The sequence below is a fragment of the Eschrichtius robustus genome, chromosome 15, assembly GCF_028021215.1.
Source record: "Eschrichtius robustus isolate mEscRob2 chromosome 15, mEscRob2.pri, whole genome shotgun sequence".
Classification (NCBI taxonomy): domain Eukaryota; kingdom Metazoa; phylum Chordata; class Mammalia; order Artiodactyla; family Eschrichtiidae; genus Eschrichtius; species Eschrichtius robustus.
The window spans coordinates 84200384-84222834 of record NC_090838.1 but is presented as its reverse complement, the minus strand read 5'-3'; the positions used below and the strand labels follow the sequence as shown (position 1 = coordinate 84222834).

General features: G+C 44.1%; 1 protein-coding gene across 3 annotated transcripts in view; it reads left to right on the top strand.

Annotated features, from left to right (window-relative positions):
• The first annotated feature begins 276 nt into the window (after positions 1-276).
• The window catches only part of TMEM87B (transmembrane protein 87B), a 48178-nt gene continuing 26003 nt past the window's right edge, over positions 277-22451 (top strand). For all 3 annotated transcript variants that reach the window (XM_068564403.1, XM_068564402.1, XM_068564401.1), the window contains exons 1-10: positions 277-559; positions 3463-3523; positions 7088-7179; positions 8990-9124; positions 10092-10145; positions 11576-11666; positions 13494-13555; positions 13787-13970; positions 16865-16964; positions 20906-20999. In XM_068564403.1, coding sequence (XP_068420504.1) covers positions 401-559; positions 3463-3523; positions 7088-7179; positions 8990-9124; positions 10092-10145; positions 11576-11666; positions 13494-13555; positions 13787-13970; positions 16865-16964; positions 20906-20999 — 1032 coding nt within the window. In that variant the 5' untranslated portion in view covers positions 277-400. The remainder of the gene's footprint in view (positions 560-3462; positions 3524-7087; positions 7180-8989; positions 9125-10091; positions 10146-11575; positions 11667-13493; positions 13556-13786; positions 13971-16864; positions 16965-20905; positions 21000-22451) is intronic.

Here is a 22451-nt window from a genome sequence, read left to right as displayed (position 1 = left end):
GAAGCCGCTTCCAGCTCGGACCTGATTTAGAGCCCCGCCTCCCCTCCGGCCCCGCCTCCTACCCACGACCTGACTCTGAGCCCCGCCCATCTCCTCCACGCCCGCCCGGCCCCGCCTCCACACTCCAGCCCAACCCTGAGTCCCGCCCCTCGCCTCCTCTCCCGGCTCCCCTCCCTGCCCGGCCCCGCCTTTACGCTCGGACCCCTCCTTCTCTCCCGCCCCCTTTCCTTTCCACTCTCTGGCCCCACCTCTAGCTCCACGCCCCGGCCGGCCCTGAGCCCCGCCTCCATGCCCCAGCCACACTTCCCGGACCCGAACCCGCCCGGGGCGGAGCTGCACCAGGTGCGGGCCTGGGGCGTGGCGGGCGCCACGGAGCGCCAGGTGCGGCTTCCGCGTCAAGATGGCCGCCACCAGCCGGGCCGGGGTCTGGCTTCCATCCCGCGGCCGCCTTCCCGCCAGGCGCCCGCTGCTGCGAGTCGCCCTCTGCCTCCTGTGCTGGGGCCCGGCGGCTGTGGGCGCCGTCCCCGAGCTCGGGCTCTGGGCAGCGACGATCAATGACGTAAGTGGAGTGTCGGGACCCAGGCGAGGTGCTGCCCGGGCCCGCAGGTCCTCCCCGGGCTCTCTGGGCTCCAGGAGCCGGTCCCGGGCTTGTTGATCTGGCCGGGCCTGCCCCGGGTCCCCTGAAACTTTCTCTGGGCTCTTTGTCTGCTCGGCGCGGGGAGCGCCCCCTCCTCCGGCCCGACCTGGGCTGTGGGGAGGATCTGTCAAGCTTGTGTGCTGGGGGATTGCTATCCCTTCTGAACCCTGTTCATGAGGATCACCATTCCCGAAGTCCTGGCCCCTCGCTCTGCTCCGACATGCTCTGGCCAGATCAGGTCCTCGTTTTTTCAGACCTGAGCCCTGAACCCCTCGGCACTCCTAGCGGCATCTTTGGATTTGACCTCTCCTCGTGCCCGGGTGCAACCACAGGGCCACACCCGTGTGGCCACAGAGTGGATTTTCCAGGGCTTCAGTTTCCGCATAAATTTAGACAGCGCTTGCGCCTTTTTTTTCTTTCTTTCTTTAAATGAGAAGGGAACATGCAATAGTCACCCCACCCCTCTTTCCCTCTTTTTGGGTTCCTGACATCACAGCTCCGGGAGTGTGTGTGGGCGGGGGCGGGGGCAGGATGTGTAATTAAGGGATGTCTGTCTCTGCAAGGCTGGTCTGGAGGCATGAGTGTGGAAACTCTTCCTTTCCAGGGCAGGCCATTTGAGAACTTGACATCCAGTAGTCACATGAGATGATGTGGGAGGAATGCAGAGGTAGAATTTTGGAAAGATTTGCTGAAGAGGGACAGGAAATCGAAGAGGCCTTATCTCCTGCTTTTCTAGATTCAGAGGATTCATCCAGCTCCGTTTGAGATGAGTATTTTCCACATGTATGGAAACGATGTCCCAATTCTAAAGGCAAAACTTATATTTTGATTTCCTCAACCGGAAAGAGAAAGTACCAGAGGCTACAAATTCTTCCTATAACACAAAAGCTGCATAAAGGAAGGAGAATACATATCTTTCTGAATCTTTAAGACCCAGTGCAACCATTTCTTACAGGATTCTTCTGGGTTGGTGCCCTATTTTGTGTGCCGGTGATAGAGCCTGCGTATCTTCATCGTTAAATTTCTCTGAACAGTAAAAAGCAAAACTCAAGAGAACCACACTTACCATTTGATGCTGCTTCTGTAGTGAGTGGGCAGTAGCATAAACTAAGTCCGAATAAGTTGGAAGTGAATCGGCTGCATACAGACTGGCTCCAGCTGGTGGATCCTACAGGGTGGTTCTAGGCACAGAATTGCCAGGTCTCCTTTTTTTTTTTTAAAGTGAAGTCAGAGTCCATATTTTTATTATGTCAACTAATTCAAAAAAAAAAAAAAAACGTTTAAAGGTCCCTTGTGGGCCCAACACACCCCGTTTATAGGTTGGATTAGCCCCACCCCGGTCACCACTAGCAGCTTTGGGGTGTGAATGAGGAAGCGCCATTGAAGGGTTTTAGACATACCTGCTAATCACTGTGGCTGCTATCAAAGAATGAATTACAGGCTCCGGTCTGGAGGCGGAGGTACCAGTTATTGCAGAAACGTAGGCCTGAATTAGGGCAGTGATGGCAGGAATGGAGAGAAAGAGCTAAATCTGGGAAGTGCCTGTGAGGTAAAGTAGGCATGCCGTGGAGATGGGGTGACGGAGGTGAGAGACGGGAAAGAGCCATGACTGGGGGTGGCAGCGCCTACAACCACGGTAGACAGCACAGGAAGAGAGCTGGTAAGGAGCAGGGGGGGAGGTGTCTGGATTAGGGCAGGTGAGTGTGGACCGTCTATTGGACGTCCCAGTGGACATGACCTTTAGGCAACTGGGTATGTGGATGTGCAGCTCAGAGGAGGGGTCTGGGCCCGGGGTTTTATTGATGTTGAAACTGTTGAGGAGGGAGAAGAGGTTATCAGGAAAGAGCTGCTTGTCCTATCAGTGTTTTTCCTTAATTCCTAACCACGTGTTCGTTTATCGTAATCCCTTCTTACAGGATTTTTTTTCTTGGTGAGGGCAGACATTAAATAACTAACTAGTGTGAGATTTCATTTTGGTTGTGGCACGGGGTTGTGAGGAATGGGTCTTACAGACCATGGAAGGGAGGGCCTGGCCTGGTGTGGGCCCCAGTGGAAGACCCCCTGTGGAAGGGGATATTTGAACTGGGTTTTCAGGGGTAAGAAGGAAATAACTAGATGAAGAGAGCGACAGGGAGGGGATTTCAAGTAAGTTTCAGGTTGACTACTAAGGTCCTGAGGGCAGGAAGGAGTGTCATGTTTTTGAGGACCTGAGAGAAAGGTGCAAGAGAGGTGGGCAGGCCTTGGTTTTGCGGGGCCCTGTGAGCGGCAGTGAGATTTGGTCTCTTGTAAAGAGACAGCGGTAAACCATAACTTAGGGAGAGGGTCAGTTGTTTTATCAGAAGTGCATTTATGTTGATACCACGAGAGCAGCTGCAGATGCACAGACAGGTTGTCTGTCTGAGCAACAGTCATCGACAGTGGCAGCCGCCCTCACCCGCTGTGTGTTGCTGGCCCCAGGAGCCTTCCGGAGCCTCACATCCATTGCAGGGAGGAGATTACATGAGACAAGGTTCTAAGCCAGTGAGTGATGTGATCAGATTTACATTTTTAATGCCTTTTTTTTTTTTTGGCCGAGCCACGGGGCATGTGGGATCTTAGTTCCGCGACCAGGAATTGAACCTGTGCCCCCTGCAGCGGAAGCACGGAGTCTTAACCACTGGACTGCCAGGGAAGTCCCAGATTTACGTTTTTAAAGAATAATCACTCCAGGCATAGGAGTTAAAGGATTAGAACTATGTATTTTCCAGGATAAAACTATACTCTTAAACAGTAGAGAGGAATTTTTTTAACAAGAGCTTTCTGTATTTCTTTGTTTTTCATTATAGAAATCAGGACCTTTGATCTTTAGGAAAACTATGTTTAACTCTACTGAGATCAAGTTTTCTGGTAAGTATCATAAACTAATATAACAGTAAAATAACAAATTATAAATGAGCAACATGTAATATAAACTAATGCATTAATTTAATATAAACTAACATAACACATTGTAATATTATATATTTTAAACTAGGCAAATATTTTTAAGTGATCCTAACATTTTAAGGGTTTCTTTTGTTCCAGTCGGGTCATAGTTATTTTCAAGAATGAATTTTTCTGATCCTGTCTCAGAAAATGTAATGTGAATCATTCTTTATCATTCTTTAAAAATTATAGTTAAAACCTAATAAAGTAGTCTTCAGCAAAAAAGTATTTGACCTCCGAAATTTGACTCTGAATCCCTTTTAAAATTCAGTAAATTCTTTTTATGGTTATATGAAATGCCATGATTGTGATGAAACCTTTGTGTTTCTGAAAATTTTCTAAATATACACATGATCACAGTATGAAATAAAAATTATTAGACACTAACAATTAGGATTTTAGAGCTTATGAAAGTGAAAATATTTGCTAGGGACGGTGTTGTCTATGTAAATACTGGTGTGTCATGACTACCAAGTCATAGATCTTGAGGTTTGCAGTATTTTTAATGAGTTTACATTGGATCATATTTACTGTGCACTAACCCCTCTAGGTGTTTCCAGTAACTTGACTAGGTCAGTTGGTTGCCAGAGTTAAAGTTTGGGGTAAGGAGAAGTTTTTTTGTTGGGTAGAGCAAATTGGCTTCGTGGGACCCACAGCCGTGGCCCTTTCATCTCTCACACCATCCTCTGATCATTTGTTGGAGAATTCTGCCATGTGTGGTCTTTGCTGACGGAAGTAGGCCAGCCATCAGCTAGAAAGCAAAGGCGGTTCAAAGCAGCTTCGTGATATAGATCATCAGTGGTGATAAGAGCTTGGTAAGAGGAAATTGAAGCCCAAGGTGGGTGAGGAAAAAATTTTGGCCTCTCAGTGCTTTAATGAATTCACGTCTCACTGTCTAGACAAGATTTAAAACACTGGTGCAGACAAAAAAATTACATGGGGGAATAAAAAGTTATATGGACCACTGAAACACAGAATTTGATTTTTTTTTAAATCAATATGTAATGTCCGAGATCAGCCTAAAAGTAGACCACAATTTAGTATTAACATATCTAAAGAAAGAAAAATGAGGCAGCAGAAGGGAGTTAGGAACAAAAGCGTAACAAAAAAAATGAGGGTTTAGTCAGGTAAAAGCTGGCAGTGTCCCAGCACTGATGGGAGTGAGGTCTTTCTTTAACTATGACCGTAGCTCTAACATTGTGGCTGGCGAGGGTGGATGAAGTGCCCACCTGAGCCTCCTTGTTTTGCTGCCATATTCACCAAGCAGCCTTCTCATCACAATGGACATTCAGGAAGGTGTGCTGAAGAAAGAGAGTTAGTTGATCATTATACATCTACTTTATAGTTACTGTTTAAGTGAGTAATCAGGCATTCTGGTTTATACATCTACATCCGTGGTGTGAAAGATGAAACTGAATCTCTGAGTTCTCCCAGAGCCACATTTTATTTTATTATTATTATTTTTAAAAAATATTTGTTAGGAATGACTTTTTTTAAAAATAAATTTATTTATTTATTTATTTATGGCTGCATTGGGTCTTCGTTGCTGCGCACGGGCTTTCTCTAGTTGTGGCGAGCGAGGGCTACTCTTCGTTGCGGTGCGTGGGCTTCTCATTGTGGTGGCTTCTCTTGTTGCGGAGCACGGGCTCTAGGCGTGCGGGCTTCAGTAGTTGTGGCACATGGGCTCAGTAGTTGTGGCGCGCGGGCTCTAGAGCGCAGGCTCCGTAGTTGTGGCGCATGGGCTTAGTTGCTCCACGGCATGTGGGATCTTCCCAGACCAGGGCTCGAAACCGTGTCCCCTGCATTGGCAGGCGGGTTCTTAACCACTGTGCTACCAGGGAAGTCCCAGAGCCAAATTTTAGTGCCTACAAAGTTAAGCATTGGTCCCTTGGGTATGTGTCCATGCTGTTTTGTGGATCAGATGCCTTGCTTTCCCTAAGGAAAGCTAAGGTGACCCCTCTTAGCTACTCCATTCAAGATGCAGTCATGTGGAGCCACTGGTGAAAATCTCTCAGTGTAATTCACCATATTAACAGAATAAAAGCAATACATCATATAATCATCTCAAATATACAAAAAAGCATTTGAAAAAAATCAGCACCTATCCATGATGAAAACTCTCAGAAAACTATAAATAGAAGGAAATGTCCTCAACCTGATAAAGGGCATCTATGCTAAATCTATAACTTAACATTATACTGGCAATTCTCCCCAGATTGACCTATAAATTCAATTAATCCCAATCAAAATGCAGGCACACTTATATAGAAAGTGGCTAGCTGTTTCTGAAACTTATATGCAAATACAGAGGACCTAGAATAGCCAAAACAGTTTTAAAAAAGAACAAAGTGGGAGGGCTTTTACTCTCTGATTTCAGAACTTAACATGAAGCTACGGTAATCCTAACGCTGTGGAACTGTGATAGACACATAGAACAGTGCACATCGTTGTCAAATTGACTGATTCATGTCATAATTATGAGTCAACTTTTCCCACTTTGTAGATCTAGTACTTTTGTTTGGATAGTGGATATCGTGAATTTTACATTCTTGAGTACTAGAATGTTGTATTCCATGAACAACTTTGTTCTGGCAGACAGTTAAGTTTCTTTGGGGTCAGTTCGATCCTTTCCAATTTTGTTTTTAATTTCTTTTAGGATGGATCAGGAGTAGCCTTTGCTCTAGAACTAACTTAGCACCACTTCTAAGGTGTGACTCTTCTGCGTCTCTCCCAAACGCTAGGTGTGTTTAATGAGGCCTCTCCACTCTGGCTAGTGCAGACTCTGGCTAGTTCCCATCCCCATGTGAACTCTGAGAATTTTTCAGCTTGTCCCTATGCACGGGCAGGCTGTTATGCAGCCAGAGACCAAGGATCTGTATGCAGATTTCATTGACCCTTTCTCTGTGTAGTTCCCACCTCTTGGGTACTCTGCCCCAGAAACTCTACCAGCCTCAGCCTTGGTTAACCGTAATAATTTAATTTAAGGAATTTAACTGTCTCATTTTGCAGTGACTTTTCGGAGAAATTAGGTAATACTTTACTCATTGTTTCCTTAAAGTAGTCTATTTTATTTATTTACTTTTTAAAGGAACATTTATTTATTTTCGGCTGCGTTGGGTCTTCGTTTCTGCACGCGGGCTTTCTCTAGTTGCGGCGAGCAGGGGCTACTCTTTGTTGCGGTGCGCTGGCTTCTCATTGCAGTGGCTTCTCTTGTTGCAGAGCACAGGCTCTAGGCGTGCGAGCTTCAGTAGTTGTGGCACATGGGCTCAGTAGTTGTGACGCACGGGCTTAGTTGCTCCACGGCATGTGGGATCTTCCCAGACCAGGGCTCGAACCCGTGTCCCCTGCCTTGGCAGGCAGATTCTTAACCACTGAGCCACAGGGAAGTCCAAAGTAGTCTATTTTAAATTGCGTTCTTGAAACATTAAGTTTATATTAGAGTATATATATTATTGTTCTAAAATGAGACTTTCTTTCTCTAAACAGTGAAGTCATTCAGTTGCTCTGGGCCTGTGAAGTTTACCATAGTGTGGCTTTTGGAGCATCATACCTGTCACCATGAATATTCTGAGCTGGAAGTAAGTAAAACACAAATCTTAAATGTGTCTAAAGCTATGAAGGAAATATTAGGAGCTTAAAGATTTATTAGCTTATCAACTGAGGAGACCAGAAATAGAGAAGTGCCACAGATTTTGGGACTTAGGCAATAAATGCCTTAATTATATCAAAGTATATGCTTTCTGAGAATACAGATCTTTTAGTTTCCTTGGATCTTATGAAAAATGTTAGTAAATATTTAAATCAAAGTTGTGGAAACCATTGATAAAGGGGACTGTGGGTCACGCACAAATGAAAACCAACTCAGTTTAAAGAAGAAATGTAAAAGTTTCACTTCATTCAAAAAATTAGTCATAGGGAACCTAGAACTTCAGTGAGTATGAGTAGATTTAGTGAGTATAAGTAGACCTCGGAAAGAGGTGAGGAGGGAAAAGGAGGGGGAGAGTGTGAGAGGAGGAAAAAGAGACCGGGTTAGGTCAGTGTGTATTTCCTAAGAACAAAGATATTCCCTTAGATTACACAGTACAGTGATCAGATTTACGAAATTTAACAGCAATACAATGCTAATTGATATAATAGCTAATAAACCATATTCAAACTTTGCCAGTGTCCCAACAACATCCTTTTTAGCAGCTTTTTTTTTTTTTTTTTTTTCTTTTCTTTTTCTGGTACAGTATCCAATCCAGGATCACATTGTATTTCTGCAGGTTTTTTTTGGGGGGTGGAGGTGTTGAGGGTGGTTCATGACATGACATTGATATATTTGAGGTGTACAAGCCATTTATTTTGACAAAATGTCCCTCAATTTGAATATTTCTCACGTTTCCTCGTGATTCAATTCAGGTCATATTTTTGGCAGGCATACCAGAAAATATACTGTTTTGTCCCATTTTTGGTGATGTTAACTTTGATCAGTTAAGGAAGTTTCTGCCAGGTTTCTCCACTGTAAAGCTACTACTTTTCTCCTTGTTGTTAACAATAATTTGTGAAGAAATACTTTTGCATTTATGTGTAGATATCCTGTTTTTTCATCAGTCCTTGTTTTAACATTCTTTGATTCTTGCCTGAATCAAAGCACAGTTACCACTGTGATGATTGCTAAACAATGATTTTCTAATTCCATGTTTTCTTCTACATTTATTAGCATTCGACCATGAGGATGCACTCTTTTCCTCTCTCTTATCCGTCTGTCAGTCAGTCAATCAATTATCATTATGGACTCATTGATTTTAACTTTGTTGGGTGGGTTATAATCTATTACTGTATTTATGTATTTTGCTCAAATTGTCCCATATTTGGCCAATGGAAGCCTCTTAACCTTTTCTTCATGCCTGGGAGTTGCCATTAGGAGCGTGGTTTTATTCATCCATCTAGGAGCCTCATTGTTCGTTGATGTGTAAATGAGTGTTCCCCCTGCACTCAGCTGGGTTTGCCATCTTTGCTTTATGTTACTAAGTGTTTGGTTTATCTTTCCTTGTAATTAAATGCTGCTTTCTTTCTCTGTAAAATCTTTTATACCTGGAGTAAAATGGAAGTAGCCCCAGGACAAAGTATTTTGTATTTCTCTGTGAACCATTTCCTTGTAGTAACATCTTAATCACTTTTCTTACTGTAAGAGAATGCTTATATTATGTATTACTGTATCTGAGCACATCAGAATGGCTAAAATGTTATGTTTACCTCAATTGTACTGAAAATTATATTCAAAACTTTTTCTTTTCGGTATTTTGTTCTATTGCATGTTTCAAGTGTTCCAAGCTGAATAACTTTTTGGTATTATTTAGATATTACGTGGAAATAAATTATGACATAGAATCTTACTTTGCATAGGAGCTGTCACAAAAACATGAACTTAGTGTCAGTGAAGACTTTTGTGGTCATTATTTCAAGAACAGCGAATGTTGGACAACAAAAAGTGAAAACTTAGATTGCAACAGTGATTTACAGGTGTTTCCCTCATTGAATGTGAGTACCTGTCTTGCCATGTTGAAATAGAATTTATGTTTCTCCCAGTGAATGCAAGTATCAACGCCTGTTTTATCAGTATTTTGATAAAGGAAGGTGCTTAATTTGTCAATTTTTAGGTTTAGTTCTTTTGTGTGTGCGGCAGTACATAATAAGTGGAACCGTTGTTCCATTTCTTTGTGCCTTTTGCAGCAGTATCCTTGAAAGAGGATCCTTTTATCATCCTTTCATGATTTGCTGTCATTCCATCCCTCGTCTCTCTTCTGCCCACCCCAGTCAGAGCTTTGCCCCCATCATCCCATCAGAACAGCTCTAGTCAAGGTCACCAGTGGCCTCCATGTCATTAGATCCCTAGGTCTGTTACTCCTACTGAAGGTCTGTCAGTGTACTTGACTTACCAGCATTTAACACACTTGAACACTCTCCTTTGTGCGCTTTCTCCTCCTAGCCTCGAAGACTAGATTCTAAAATGTTAACAGCAGTCATCTCTGGGTAGTGAGGCTGTGGGTCATTTTAACTGATTTTTTTGTCCTGTAAATTCTGAAATGAAAATGTCTTTAATAAAAATGTTAAAGGGTTGTTTTAAAAATTTGTGTCAAGGTATAATAAATATACGTAAATTTACAGCAAAGCTTGCATATCAGAAGTGTAGGGCTTGATGAATTTTCACAACCTGAACCCACCCGTGTGAATCCCAATCAAGAACAGGGCATTTGAGTGCCTCGAGCTCCCTTTGAGTTCCTACTACCCTCCCTGCCAACGGTAACCACTGCCCTGATTAAGGAAGTAATTTTTCAAAAGTAGGATTTTGTTACGCATGTTTGGGATACCGTGAGATGTGTTCTCTGGTGTTCAGCTTTAATCTTTACTTTTTTCATAACACATTTTTTTTCTTAATTGTTAAAACTATTTTTCCTTATGGAAAGGCAACAATATAAAATGAAATTATTTTATTTTATTTTTCCAGAATAAAGAACTAATAACAAATACCGGAAATGTTTCAAACCAGGAAGGGTCAGCGGTAAGTCATTTTATTTGCCTTTAAATCAAATACATACAAGTTAGAGTAAGACTGAGCAGAATCTGTTGATGGACAGATACTCAGAGAGTGATCTAAAGTAGGGTTAGTAGAATTAGGAAAGAAAAAAGAAGCATTATTTAAAACAGTATATTTCCTTACATAATGTCTGTGTGAATTTTGTATATACTTGGCTCTGTCTTTGTTGAAAAATCTCTTTAAAGGTGTGATTTAACGGTAACTTCTACGTAGTCTTTCTTTATTTTAAAAAATAAAATTCCGCTGCCAAATACCTGAGACAGCACAGCAGTGGGCTGATCTGTATCATCCTTAAGGAAGTAAAGAAATAGATAGAAACCATGATGTAGCACGAGGGGGAGGGGAAATTTGGAATTTGGGGAAATTACTCAAAGTCAGAAGACTAAGAGGTTGAGAGGATTACAAGGAGTTGAGTGTAGGGACTGAAAGTGGATTTAGAAGAGCTTGATGTTTGCCTTTAGACTGGGACTCTTCTGCTTTTATACTGTTTTCTCCAGCCATCTTACAGAGTAGTCTGATAGTGGAAGGGCATTCACTCTGCAGTGAATGGACCAACTCTGCAGTGAGTGGACCAACTCTTTGCTTTGCACAGACTGTCACAGGTGGAGGAGTAGGAAATGAGAGGGAAGGATAGGAAATAGGAAGGAGGAGTGTGAAAAGTTTGGTTCAGCTACATGGGGGCACTGCAGGGTTCACAGGCAGCGCCAGGGGGCAGTTTCAGGCCTCAGTGAGACTGCTAGCAACAGAGTGCCTTAAGGAATTTAAATACTTTAGCCTGTACACCGAATCTGAGTCATTTCCAGCAATGTTATCTGACATCTTTCTCCCCCAGTTCAATTAAAAAAAATACGCATTTAAAAACTGAATGCTTGGGACTTCCCTGGTGGTCCAGTGGTTAAGACTCCGTGCCTCCAATGCAGGCGGTGCGGGTTCAATCCCTGGTCAGGAAACTAAGATTCCACGTGCCGTAGGGAGTGGCCAAAAAGTAAAAATAAATAAATAAATAAATAAATAACTGAATGCTTGATTATACTAGGATATTAGAAAAACTATTTGAAAGGTAGTATTAAATAAAACATAGAATGGTAACGTTAGGGGGAAAACCTGTAGAAATATAAAAAGTAGAAAACATTGGCAAGTGGAAAAGGCTTTTTTCCTCCTCCATCCCTTTGGGTCTGGGAGGATGGTGGTTAAAAAAAAACAAATGGAGGAAATCCTTCCACTACCCGCCATCCTTCCACAGCCCACCATTCCTTTTATCTGTGTGTGTTTTTTTTTAAAGTAACCCAATTCAGTTCTTAAAAGTTGTTTTAAAATGTGGTGGACAATCATTTAGCTATATCTTATATAGCAATTTAAAAAAATAACACGAAGGATTTCTTTTTCTGTTTCAGGATGTTGTAGCCAAAACACAGAGAGATGGGTTTCATATCTTTATTGTTTCTGTTAAAACAGAAAAAACAGATGCAAGCTGGAATTTGAATGGTATAGTTAAACAGTATGCATGCTTTATTGTCTGCTTTTACTGTATTCTGTATTTTTGTCATTAACCCAAATCTACATTCTCTGTTAAAACACATTATTCAAAAATGATTTTCTGTTAATCACAAAAATGAATAATCTGTTTATTTGGGGTACTTAGAACTTTATGCTTATCTTAACTCTAATATTTATTTTTTTAACGGAATGGAAATTTTAAATTAATTTAAGATAAATTTTGGGAGTTCCCTGGTGGTCCAGTGGTTGGGACTCTGTGCTTCGGCTGCCGAGGGTTCAATCCCTGGTCGGGGAACTAGGATCCCACAAGCCGCACAACGTGGCCAAGAAAAAAATAAATAAAATAAAATAAATAAAAGGGTGAATTTTAAAAAAAGATAAATTTAAAAAGTTTTAAACTTCCTAGAGGGATACAAAATTCTCCATCCTTCCAGATTAAAAAAAAATTTTTTTAACATGTAGAAATGGGTGGGCGACACCTTAATCGTACTTGAAGTGGATTATATTCTGTTTCTTGAAAATGGCCATCATCAGGGGTTTAAAATTTTTGTTCTTTAAAAAGTTTAAGAAAAAAGAATCTGTTTGTAGCCTAGGAGTAGAAGTAGCATGTCTGGCAACTGTGGCTTCTGTGTTCTGTGAGCTCCCCTGCCTGCCCATAAGGTAGATGCTCTTTGCCTCGTGAAACCGTAGTTCCTGGTGCCCAGTGTGAGAGCGGGCTCACACTAAGCGGTCTTCAAGGGAGCGAATGCTTCCATGGGTCCTGGAATTGCTTTAGCGGTCATTTTCTAGACTGGGTATCTGCTGGGCTGACAGTAGCCAAGCAGCATGTGAGGATCCTGGGGGTTTGCAAACTGCTCTGATTCACCCACTGGGACACAGAAGTGAAGCCAGGCTCTGTCTCTGAGGGGTACCCAGTCCAGAGAGGAGGGAGAAAGCAGTGAGGTGAGTCAGGCATGGCTGCAGAGGAGGCCCAGAGCTGGTCTTCCACGGGGAAGCTGGTGGAGGGGCTGCTGTGGAGAGTGTGAAGCAGGCCTTCCTCCCGGAAGTGCTGTAATGGGCCCAGACCATGCCACACGGGGAGCAGGGGCCTTGCTGCCATCCTGCTCCCCAGCCTGTGCACCCTTCCTTCCCAGGTGTGGCGTCTTTTTCTCTGGCACCAGCAGGCAGCTTTAAGCTTCCGCTGGTTAGTAACTGGCGCAGTTGCTAAGCCTTGCAAGTCTTGCACTGTATTTGGCACTCTGTTTGTTATTGCTCTCGGGCAACAACCCAAACTAGATTCTGGAGTTCAGTAAATTTTTTTTTTTTTAATTTTTAAAATTAATTAATTAATTAATTAATTTGGCTGCGCTGGGTCGCCACGTGCGGGATCTTTAGTTGCAGCGTGTGGGATCTTACTTGCGGCATGCAGGATCTAGTTCCCTGCCCAGGGATGGAACCCGGGCCCCCTGCATTGGGAGCTCGGAGTCTTAACTGCTGGACCACCAGGGAAGTCCCTGGAGTTCAGTAATTTATCCAAGTTACATTAAGAAAGACAGAGTCCTCAGCTAGGTCAGGGACTCAGCCAGGGCCAATCTCAGACCAGGACTGCTTTGCTGTCTGCATAAGATCTGACTTGACCCACACTTTACAAGAGCATGTATACAAATACGTAAAGATATCTTCATACAGTTACATAATCAAAGGTAAAAATTCAGCATTTGTTAACTTGGTTTGTATTCTTGGAGTCTTAAAATGAGCTTACATTGAAAAACTTAAGGAAAACTGGTTGTTAATTTTAATGCCTTAATTTCTTTATCCCCACCCTGCCTTCACCAGTTTCTCTTTCTACGATGGGGCCTCATGGATATATCTCTGCATCAGATTGGCCTCTGATGATTGTGAGTATCTCTCATCATTTTTTCCTTTTTTTAAAAATGAGTTTTGTATCCTAATTGGAACATTTAAACATTTTAAGAGCTCAGTGGTGGTAATTCCTTAGTAGCTGACACTTTGACATACGCTCTATTTCTGGTGACTGGAAAATAAAGGATTGCAAACTTGAGTGTAGAAATGTCAATTTTCAAATGATCAAAAGGCTTAACTGACTAAAATTGCTTCTCCTCCCACAGTTCTACATGGTGATGTGTATCGTTTATATCTTATATGGCATACTCTGGCTGATGTGGTCTGCCTGCTATTGGAAAGATATATTAAGAATCCAGTTCTGGATTGCAGCTGTGATTTTCCTGGGAATGCTTGAAAAAGCAGTTTTTTATGCTGAATACCAAAACATCAACAGCACTGGGTTATCAAGTAAGTGGTGACTGTGTCCATGAATATGGTATGACCCAAGAGTCTCCTAGCATTTGTGAGCAGAGCTGTGGGGACTCCCCGCCCCACCTTCATACAGTGGTTTGGGAACAACCATATAGATGACGAGGAGGGAAGCCAAGAAGAGAATATCAGAGTAGGACTCTGATCCAGGCTAGCATGTGTGTTGTCTTCATTTTCTGTTTTCTTCTTGCTGACTTTCCCTTACTTCCCTCCGGGAAAAGAAAATTCCTATTCCCTAAGGTTCAGCTACCCGTGACTGGCTTTAAACAACACAAAGTCCTGGACTGGGGACATCGGGTGCTGCCAATCCTTTTAACATATTTCTCTGTTTTTTTCCCCCATCCTCTTTCTTCTCCTTTCCCCTCCAAAGAAGAAAAGAAAATTTGGCCACAGGGAGTAAAATTAGTAGTGCCGGGATGGATGGTGACTGCAGCCTTTTTGCAAAGAACTTCATGTGACCGTGGGAGATACCATCCCAGCTTACACAGTGGAATGTGGGAAGCAGGCAGGGCATATAGTGGGGCATCCTCAGATGGGTGCCCCAGACTTCTAGAAGATAGAGTTCAAAAGGGCCAGAGAAGTAAAGGTACAATTAATTCCATCGCTGAACCTTCAAAAGGGAGATAGCTCAGAAGGATAGAAAGCCCTCAGGAATGTGCTTCTGAGCGGTCAGTTACAAATGATCGTGGTACAGATTTTCAAAGGGTGTAGTTGTGTCTGCTCTTTATTTTAAAATACTCCGGGAAAAAAAGAGGGTGAGTTGGAAAATAGATGAGACAAACTTAGCATAATGTTGATAATTATGGAAGCTGAGTGACGGGTACATGGGAGTTCATTATATCGCTTTCTCTGTGTTGGAGAATGTTTGTAATTTCCCGAAATAAAAAGTTTAAAAAGACATGTACAAAACAATAAAGATAAGACAAACATCCAGGGAGGCACGTTAGAGGTATTATTACCCTACAAGAAGTTTTAGTGATGTGTGTGCGTGTGTATGTGTGTGTGCCTGCCCTAAACCAGATAAGGAAGGAAGGAAGGATAGAGCTGCTGCATGTTACTGGGGGTTAAAGCATTCTTGAATGTCAGAGAAGGCGGATCAGCTCCTTTGCTGCCAGTGGTGGGGGTCTCTGTCTAGAAGAGGGTGGCGTGAACTTGGGTGAGGGGCAGCAAAAGCCTGAGATCCATGAAGAGAAGGAAAGACCATCTGTCGTCCTCAGGGCCTTCAAGCCCTCTGAGATGACACCAGAAGGCCCTTGGAAGAGAAACCCCAGACTGCTTTCCTTGTCTTTGAGGAGTCCTGTGGAAAGGAGAGGCGTCAGACGGGGCCTGGGCTCATGTTGTTTCTGATTTTCCCAAGCGTAAATTCTGTAACCCAGGCTGTCTTGCTTAGCATTCGTCCTGGAAGGATAGACTTCAGAAAAATCAAGCAGTGATGATTTAGTGATTGTTAGGACCCAGCAAGGATACATTAAGAATAGGTCGTGTCAATTGACTTCTTTGTTTTGTGCTTCTAGATTGGCAGTTAGGCAAATGTAATAAATTTAGTATATCTGCACTTCTTCAAGGTATTGGGCAAGGTCTCTTGTGGTTTCTTCTGGAGAAGGCAGAGAAACATGAACTGAAAACAAGAATATTAGGTGGATTCACAACTAGTTTCTGAATGGCTTTCTCCTCTCCATCTTTACCGCCAGCACTCTCAGCATCTCTTGGCTAAATTCTGGAATAGACTCCTGCGCGTTTTCCTCACCTACAGTCTATTCCTCTCCAAGCCATTAAGTAGAGCAATCTTGATAAAAATAAAGCTGTCTACTTTATTCCAAGGGTCAGCAAGCTTTTCCTGCAAAGTCTACACAGTAAATATTTTTGGCTTTGCGAGCCTTGTAGTCTGTGTTGCAACTTCTCAACTACTGCCATTGGAGCATGAAAGCTGCCACAGACAACAAATGGTCATGGCTGTGTTCCAATAAAACTTTATTTACAAAACAGATGTAGGGCCAGATTTGGCCTATGGGCTGTAGTTTACTAGTTCCTTTTTCACTCCCTTGTTTACTATCATTGACTTCCCACTGCCCTTAGCAACAAGTCCTGACTCATGGCCTGGCCTAAAACTGAGGTGATTGGGCCCCACCTCTGCCCCAGCCTCTTTTCTTGACCTCCCTCGTTACACGCTCTGCTGCAGACATGCCGAACTTTCACTTCTTGCAGCATATTTTGCTTTGTCTCTTTTTCCCTCCATGCCTTTGCATGTGCCATTTCCTTTGCTTTCCCCTTTCCCTCCTCCAAACGATTAACTCCTACTCAGCCTTCAAACCCTGGTGTAGCTGTCACTTCCTATGAGAAGATTTTCCTGCCTTGTGTGGATTAGGTCGCTTTCATCACAATCCTGGGAGATACAGCGTTACCTCCAGCACTTGCTGAGTTCTGTCCGTTTACTTGTCCCGACCAGAGTACAGGCTTCACAAGGGCAGGGAACATGGTGTGTCTTTTACTGTGATAGCCGCACAGTAGGAGCGTGAATGAGTAAATGATGAGGGCAACCTGGAGAAAAGAGAGCTCTTGAGGGCATTATGGTTTTCAGATATTTACAGGACAGGAAAGGGCTCCAATTCTTTGCAGCCTCAAGGGAAGAATAAGAACAGAGGGGAGCTCGGGGAGACAGATTTGCAGTGGACGTGAGAAAGCTGTACCCAGTAGAGCCGATCAGAATCCCCTTCATTGAGGTTTCAAACATCACTTGGATTAGATGACCTTTAAATTAAATGTGGCTAATTCGTCTGAGGTCAGGACGTAACTGTACACAGTACACATTTAGACTCTTGGAGGTAGGCGTCCAGATGGACCCAGAGCGAGTGATTTTCCTTCGTCCCCCTCAGCCCAAGGTTTACTGATCTTTGCGGAGTTGATATCTGCGATTAAGAGGACGCTGGCTCGCCTCCTGGTGATCATCGTGAGCTTGGGATACGGCATTGTGAAGTAAGTACCGGGGCCCGGAAAAGACACTGCATCCCCATCCTGTGATCCCATCCATCTCCGCTGTGACCCCTGTGAAACCCGACACCTCTCAGTATCGTAACACAAACCCCAGAGGGAAATACCTGCAAGGACGTGTTTTTAAAAGATTTCCATGCACTGGCTATTTTATTCTTTTCTCCGATAAAGATCCTGAATTTGAATTCCAGTAACTTTAGAGTTAGATGAATAATCAACTATAAGGATAATGGAACATTTTAAATGACTCTCGAAGTTCAGACCATTTTCTGTTTCCTAGACAGCATAGTCAGGGGTCATGATTGTGTATGAGATATTGTAAGAGAGAACGCTCTGATTAAACACCAGGTTCAGCAGAATTTCTGGCCGAAACCTGGCAGTCGCCTGAGGCCCCGCTTTCGGGACCCTCTCAAGCAGATCTTTTCTCCCTCTTACCTTTGAGTCCCTGGGCGTGAACTTGGAAGAGCCTGTTCCCTAAGACCCTCTGACTCCCAGAAACTCAAGCCCTCACACTGGATCACAGCTCCATCTTCTGATGTCAGGCCTTGTCAGCTGCCAGGTTTCCCCGCATCCCTCCCCGCTCCGAGCACTTGCTTTACTGTCTTTCTCCTCAGCACTTCATTGTCAGGCTTCCCTGTGATTTCAGTATCCGTTTGAGGATCCTTTAAGAAACCTGACCTCACCTCCTCACCTCTGCCGCTCTTACCTGTCACCTCCCCTCAACTACCGAGTCCCCTGGCCATTTTCTAGACTTGATTATTATTTAGTATTGTGTATAATGGCACCCTCTCCATGGTGGCACATGTAAGCAATCCACTCTTCAGCCTCCCCCATTTCCTGTTTACTTTCTCTAATATGTCAGCTGTAGGCACTCTTGGTCCCTGGTGTGGCCTCCGGCCTATTGATCCCACCGCCTTCCACGGTCCGGCAGGGCACTGATCACCCCTGCCACCCCTGAGGGCCTCCGCCTATTCCTTTGTCAGCCTCCCTTGATAAATCCAGCTCTCCATCTGTGCAGGCTCAGCCGGGGCCACAGAGTCAGCCTGAGAAGAACACCCCCCACCCCACTGTCTGGCTCAGTTCACTTCATGACCCTGAACTTGAAGGGCACCCTGAGTGCTGCTGGCAGTTCTCGATCCCCTTGCCATTTGTGTTCTGACTCTTCACTCTGCGGAAGACCACTTACCCCTCCTCTCTCCTCACACCTCCCTACCCTCATCCATCGTAGCTGATCTTGGCTCTTTTCTCACTGAGGAATTAGAAGCCATCAGAAGGGAATTGCGGCCGTCAGGTCTGTGTCATCCTCCCCACCTCTGGACCACACGCAGCGTGTTCTGCTCCTGTAAGGCGTGGACCATCCCTGTGTGTGGTTAAGCCCCGCCCTGCCCTGGTGCCCTGGGTCCTGTTACCTCCTCTGTCAAAGAAGCTGTTCCAGCAGTCTGTCCTGTTTTCTCTGATAGAGTCAATTTCCCTCTCCGGTGGGCCATTCCCCTCAGCACACTGTTACTTCTGTCATCTTCAGAAGCAAACCCTCCCTTGAACCCAGATGGCCCTCTCCTCTGCTTCTCCTTCATTGCTTTTCCCCTGTGTGCAGCAGCATTTTTCCGATGTGTTGTCTGTACTTGGCCGCTTCCACTTCCCTCATTTTCTGTCCTTGTGAGGTTTGGCCCCATTCCTCCACTGAGACTGCTCTTGTCAAGGTCACCTTGACAGGTGGGCCCCGCTCAGCCTCCGTGCAGGTGCCCGGTCGTGGAGGCTCCTTCAGGGTCTCCTGTGCTGGAGCCCTCTCGTCTTCCCGAGCTCCAGTGTTGGGGGGCCCTGGGCTCAGGCCCCAGACCTCTGCTCTAGTGACTGGCATCCCCGAGGCTTTCTCATCCAGTTCTGTGGCTCTGGCTGCTGAACGAGTCCAGAATGGGCCCATCCCGCCCCTCCACAGCCACCACCCTGGTCCAGGCCACCAGCTTCTCCTGCCGAGACTACACTCCAGTAGCCTCCGAACTGGTTTCCCTGCTTCTGCCCTGGTCTCCCGTCAGTCTTTTCAAACACAGCAGCAGCCAAGATGATTCTCTTAAAATGTAACTCCAATTTCATTACTTCTCTGCTCATTTCACTCAGTAAAGCCCAAATTCCATCTGCGGCTTCTCCGATGGCTGACCTCATCTCCTGCCACTCTCCTCCCCAACACTCTGCCCCCTCCTGCTGGTTTTCTTGCTCTCACTGTTCCTTAAACACAGCAGACACTTGGCTCACAGAGCAGGAAGGGCCTCTGCTTGTCAGCTTCTCCCCCGGATCCCAGGCGTGGTTTGCTCCCTCACTTCCTTTAGTTCTCTGCCTCACCATCACCCCCCCCCAGGGAGGATGGCCCTTTGGGACCCTAATCAGTGCCCATCCTCCATCGCTGTAGCCCCTCATCCCTTTTGATGTGTTTCTTAGCATTTGTTGTCTCTTCCCCCCACTTGCGTGTGACTTCCCTGTATTGTGTCCTGCTGTATCCCGAGGCCCCAGTGCACTGGGCGGCACACGGCGTGCACTCAGTAACCGTGCACTAATGCACGCACACGTGCTTCTGAGCTCCGGACTGGTGCAGTTACCAAGACTGTAGCGAGGAAACCTTCTTTTCATCTGTTTTGCTTTCTTTTGTGTTTTTGGCCTTAGTACAGTATAGAGAACACAAAACCCTCTGGGTCCCAGGGGCAGCTCACAGCTGTAGTTATGACCATCAGGTCCCAGGGTGCAGAGGGCGGTGGCTGAGAAAGGGATAGAAGACTGAGCTGGTGGGTGAGGGCTCAGCCCTTTTTGACTGAATCCCTTCACTGTCAACTTGTGTTCAACCCTTACAAAGCGAGCGCAGTAACAGTTCTGGCTGTTGCAGGGTTCCAGAAGGCTGGCTATAGTGAATCAGAATTTAGATTAACTAAATTAGATAAATTGTCTGAAATATGAGCTATGGGTATTAGTTCAGTTTTTACTTAGATTTGTTTTAAAATGGCTATCATAAGTATTTTTTTTTTCAAAACCAGTTTTTTCTTCTAATTACTCTGAAAGGAGGGTTTTTGAGTTAAAACGTATTCACAATAAATTCTGACTTGCAAGTGTCATGAAATTTGTTCTTTTTTTTTTTTTTGGCCACGCTGTGTGGCCTGAGGGACCTTAGTTCCCCGACCAGGGATTGAAGCTGGGCCCACGGCAGTGAAAGCACCACGTCCTAACCATTGGACCACCAGGGAATTCTCGAAATTTCAGTTCTGTTTTCAAAATGACTAATTTCAAAAATCATCATCTTTGCATGTTCTCAACTCATTTATACTTTCAAAGAATCAAAACTGTTATTTTAATTCTTTTCAATTCGAAGAATGAAAGCTGGAGTCTGTTCGGACTGTCGTTTGGGAGTATTGAGAGAGGAAGGCAGTGGGATTCGATCTCCTGACATCCTGCTCTTTCTCTGCCCAAGTCATAGAATCAGTGGATTATCGCTGACAAGACACATCTCAGAACACTTTACAATTTCTGTTAGTGAAAGAATTAAATGATTATTTCTGCCAGTGACACTTAGAAGTTGGCACTTACTTCCTAGGTTTCATCACTCTTCTCGTCCATTCTATAGACATAGTACCTGGGTTATGTTAATCATATTGCTTGGATTTCGGCAGCAAGATCCTCTGGCCTCAAAAATATTGCTTCTTAGGCATCAGTACAGCTTCAAGTCGTAGAGAAGGAGGCCAGATTTCCCTGAGCCTGTTTCTGCCTTCTTCCCAGGAAATAATGCTGTTTCCTAAAACGAAGTACCTCCACGGCGGGAAGGGACTGACGTGATTGGATAGTGACATCCCTGGTGTTGGAAATGGGGCCAGTTACTGTAGTCAGATAACGTTTTACTTACCTTGCTTTTTCTTTTTCTTTTTTCTGTTTGCTCCTGCTTGTTCCAGGCCTCGTCTAGGAACAGTCGTGCACCGGGTCATCGGACTGGGGATTCTTTACTTTATCGTTGCGGCTACTGAAAGCGTGATAAGAGTCATTGGGGTAAAAACTACATCATTCCACTTGCACTTTTTTTGTTGTTGCTGTGAAATATGATTTTACTTTCTATCTCCTGAGATGAATTTTTAAAGATAGGAAATTTGTGATAAAGGCCCAATTTGAGTTTATTTCCCCCCCTGTGGACTCTTTCCCTTTTTAAATACGTCCTGAACGTATAAGGCTAAACAGAGCACTTTGTAAAATGATGTGGTTATGAAGGCACCACGTGACGTCATCCTAGGAATTAGCTCCATCTCAAAAATGTTCGTGGTTGTTCTTTACGAAGAACATTCATCTTTATCATTATGCAGTCTGAGCACATTCATTTCTTCCTTAACCCTTGGTTTAAACGTGTAAGTGAAGAGAAAGTTCATTTTACCTCGTGTGCATACAGATATTACGCGTCATTGCTTTTTAAAGTCTCCTTTGGTTGTAAGTTTTCCCTGACTCTTGTGGGCTCAGAATTTGGGGGATTCAGCAGACTCCACGCTTGGAAGAACCAGGAGGAGGTCGCGTTCTGGGGAGAAACGGCTCTAGCAACATGGGCAGCAATGCTTTACTCTCGAGAAGAGCGAATATTTGTATTTGTGAAGACCCCTACATTTCTAGCTCTCGGTTTTCCTTAATAATATGGCTGACGAGCGAGTGATTAAGAAGCTTATTATATTTTTACTTGATTCAGAGAACCTTGTAATTTTTAGTCAAAACATCTTTTGGATTAGATGTTTAAATCAGATCACTGTGTACAGAGTGAATAATCTGCATATTGCCACATAACGTCTACTTCATGTAGGTTGATCTGACCCTTAAAGCAGGACATTTGTCCAATAATGTTAAAAGCTTCACTCTTCTTCTGGTGTCTTTGACACATCTGCATTCTGGGTTAGATACACCTGCTCCTTGAAAGGTGCATTTATTTTTACTTTTACGTAATAAGGAAGAACTTCGCATTTACATGTATAATTCACAGAAAACTCATCTTTGCTAGAAAGAAAATGGAAAGGATAAACATCCCACGGATAGATTGCATTGTATTTCTTTAAAATTTTACACAGTCAGCATCTTAGACGTGACCGTTTTAAATATGATTCTCTGTCAGCTCTTGAGTACGCATCCAACCTGTGGTTTGTTTATACCCTTCCACACAGTTCCTCTTCCTTATTTTACTTTTTTCGTGTCCTTTCACATGCGTGGGGATGAAGAGGAGTCCATTTCTTTGGGAGCCATGGCTGCAGGTTTGGTGCGGAGAGGGCAGAGATTGAAATGGTTGACCTGAGTCGGGTGGGACGCGCTGTGTTTTATTTGCCACTTTATCGTGCCCTTTTATGTTATCACGGGACAAGTTGATGACAAACATTTGCTGACACCAAAACAGATAACTTTCACGTGCTCAAACACAATTCTGTTAGGCAATAACGTCTTTTATGTGGCCTTTTATAAAACGATGATATGAGA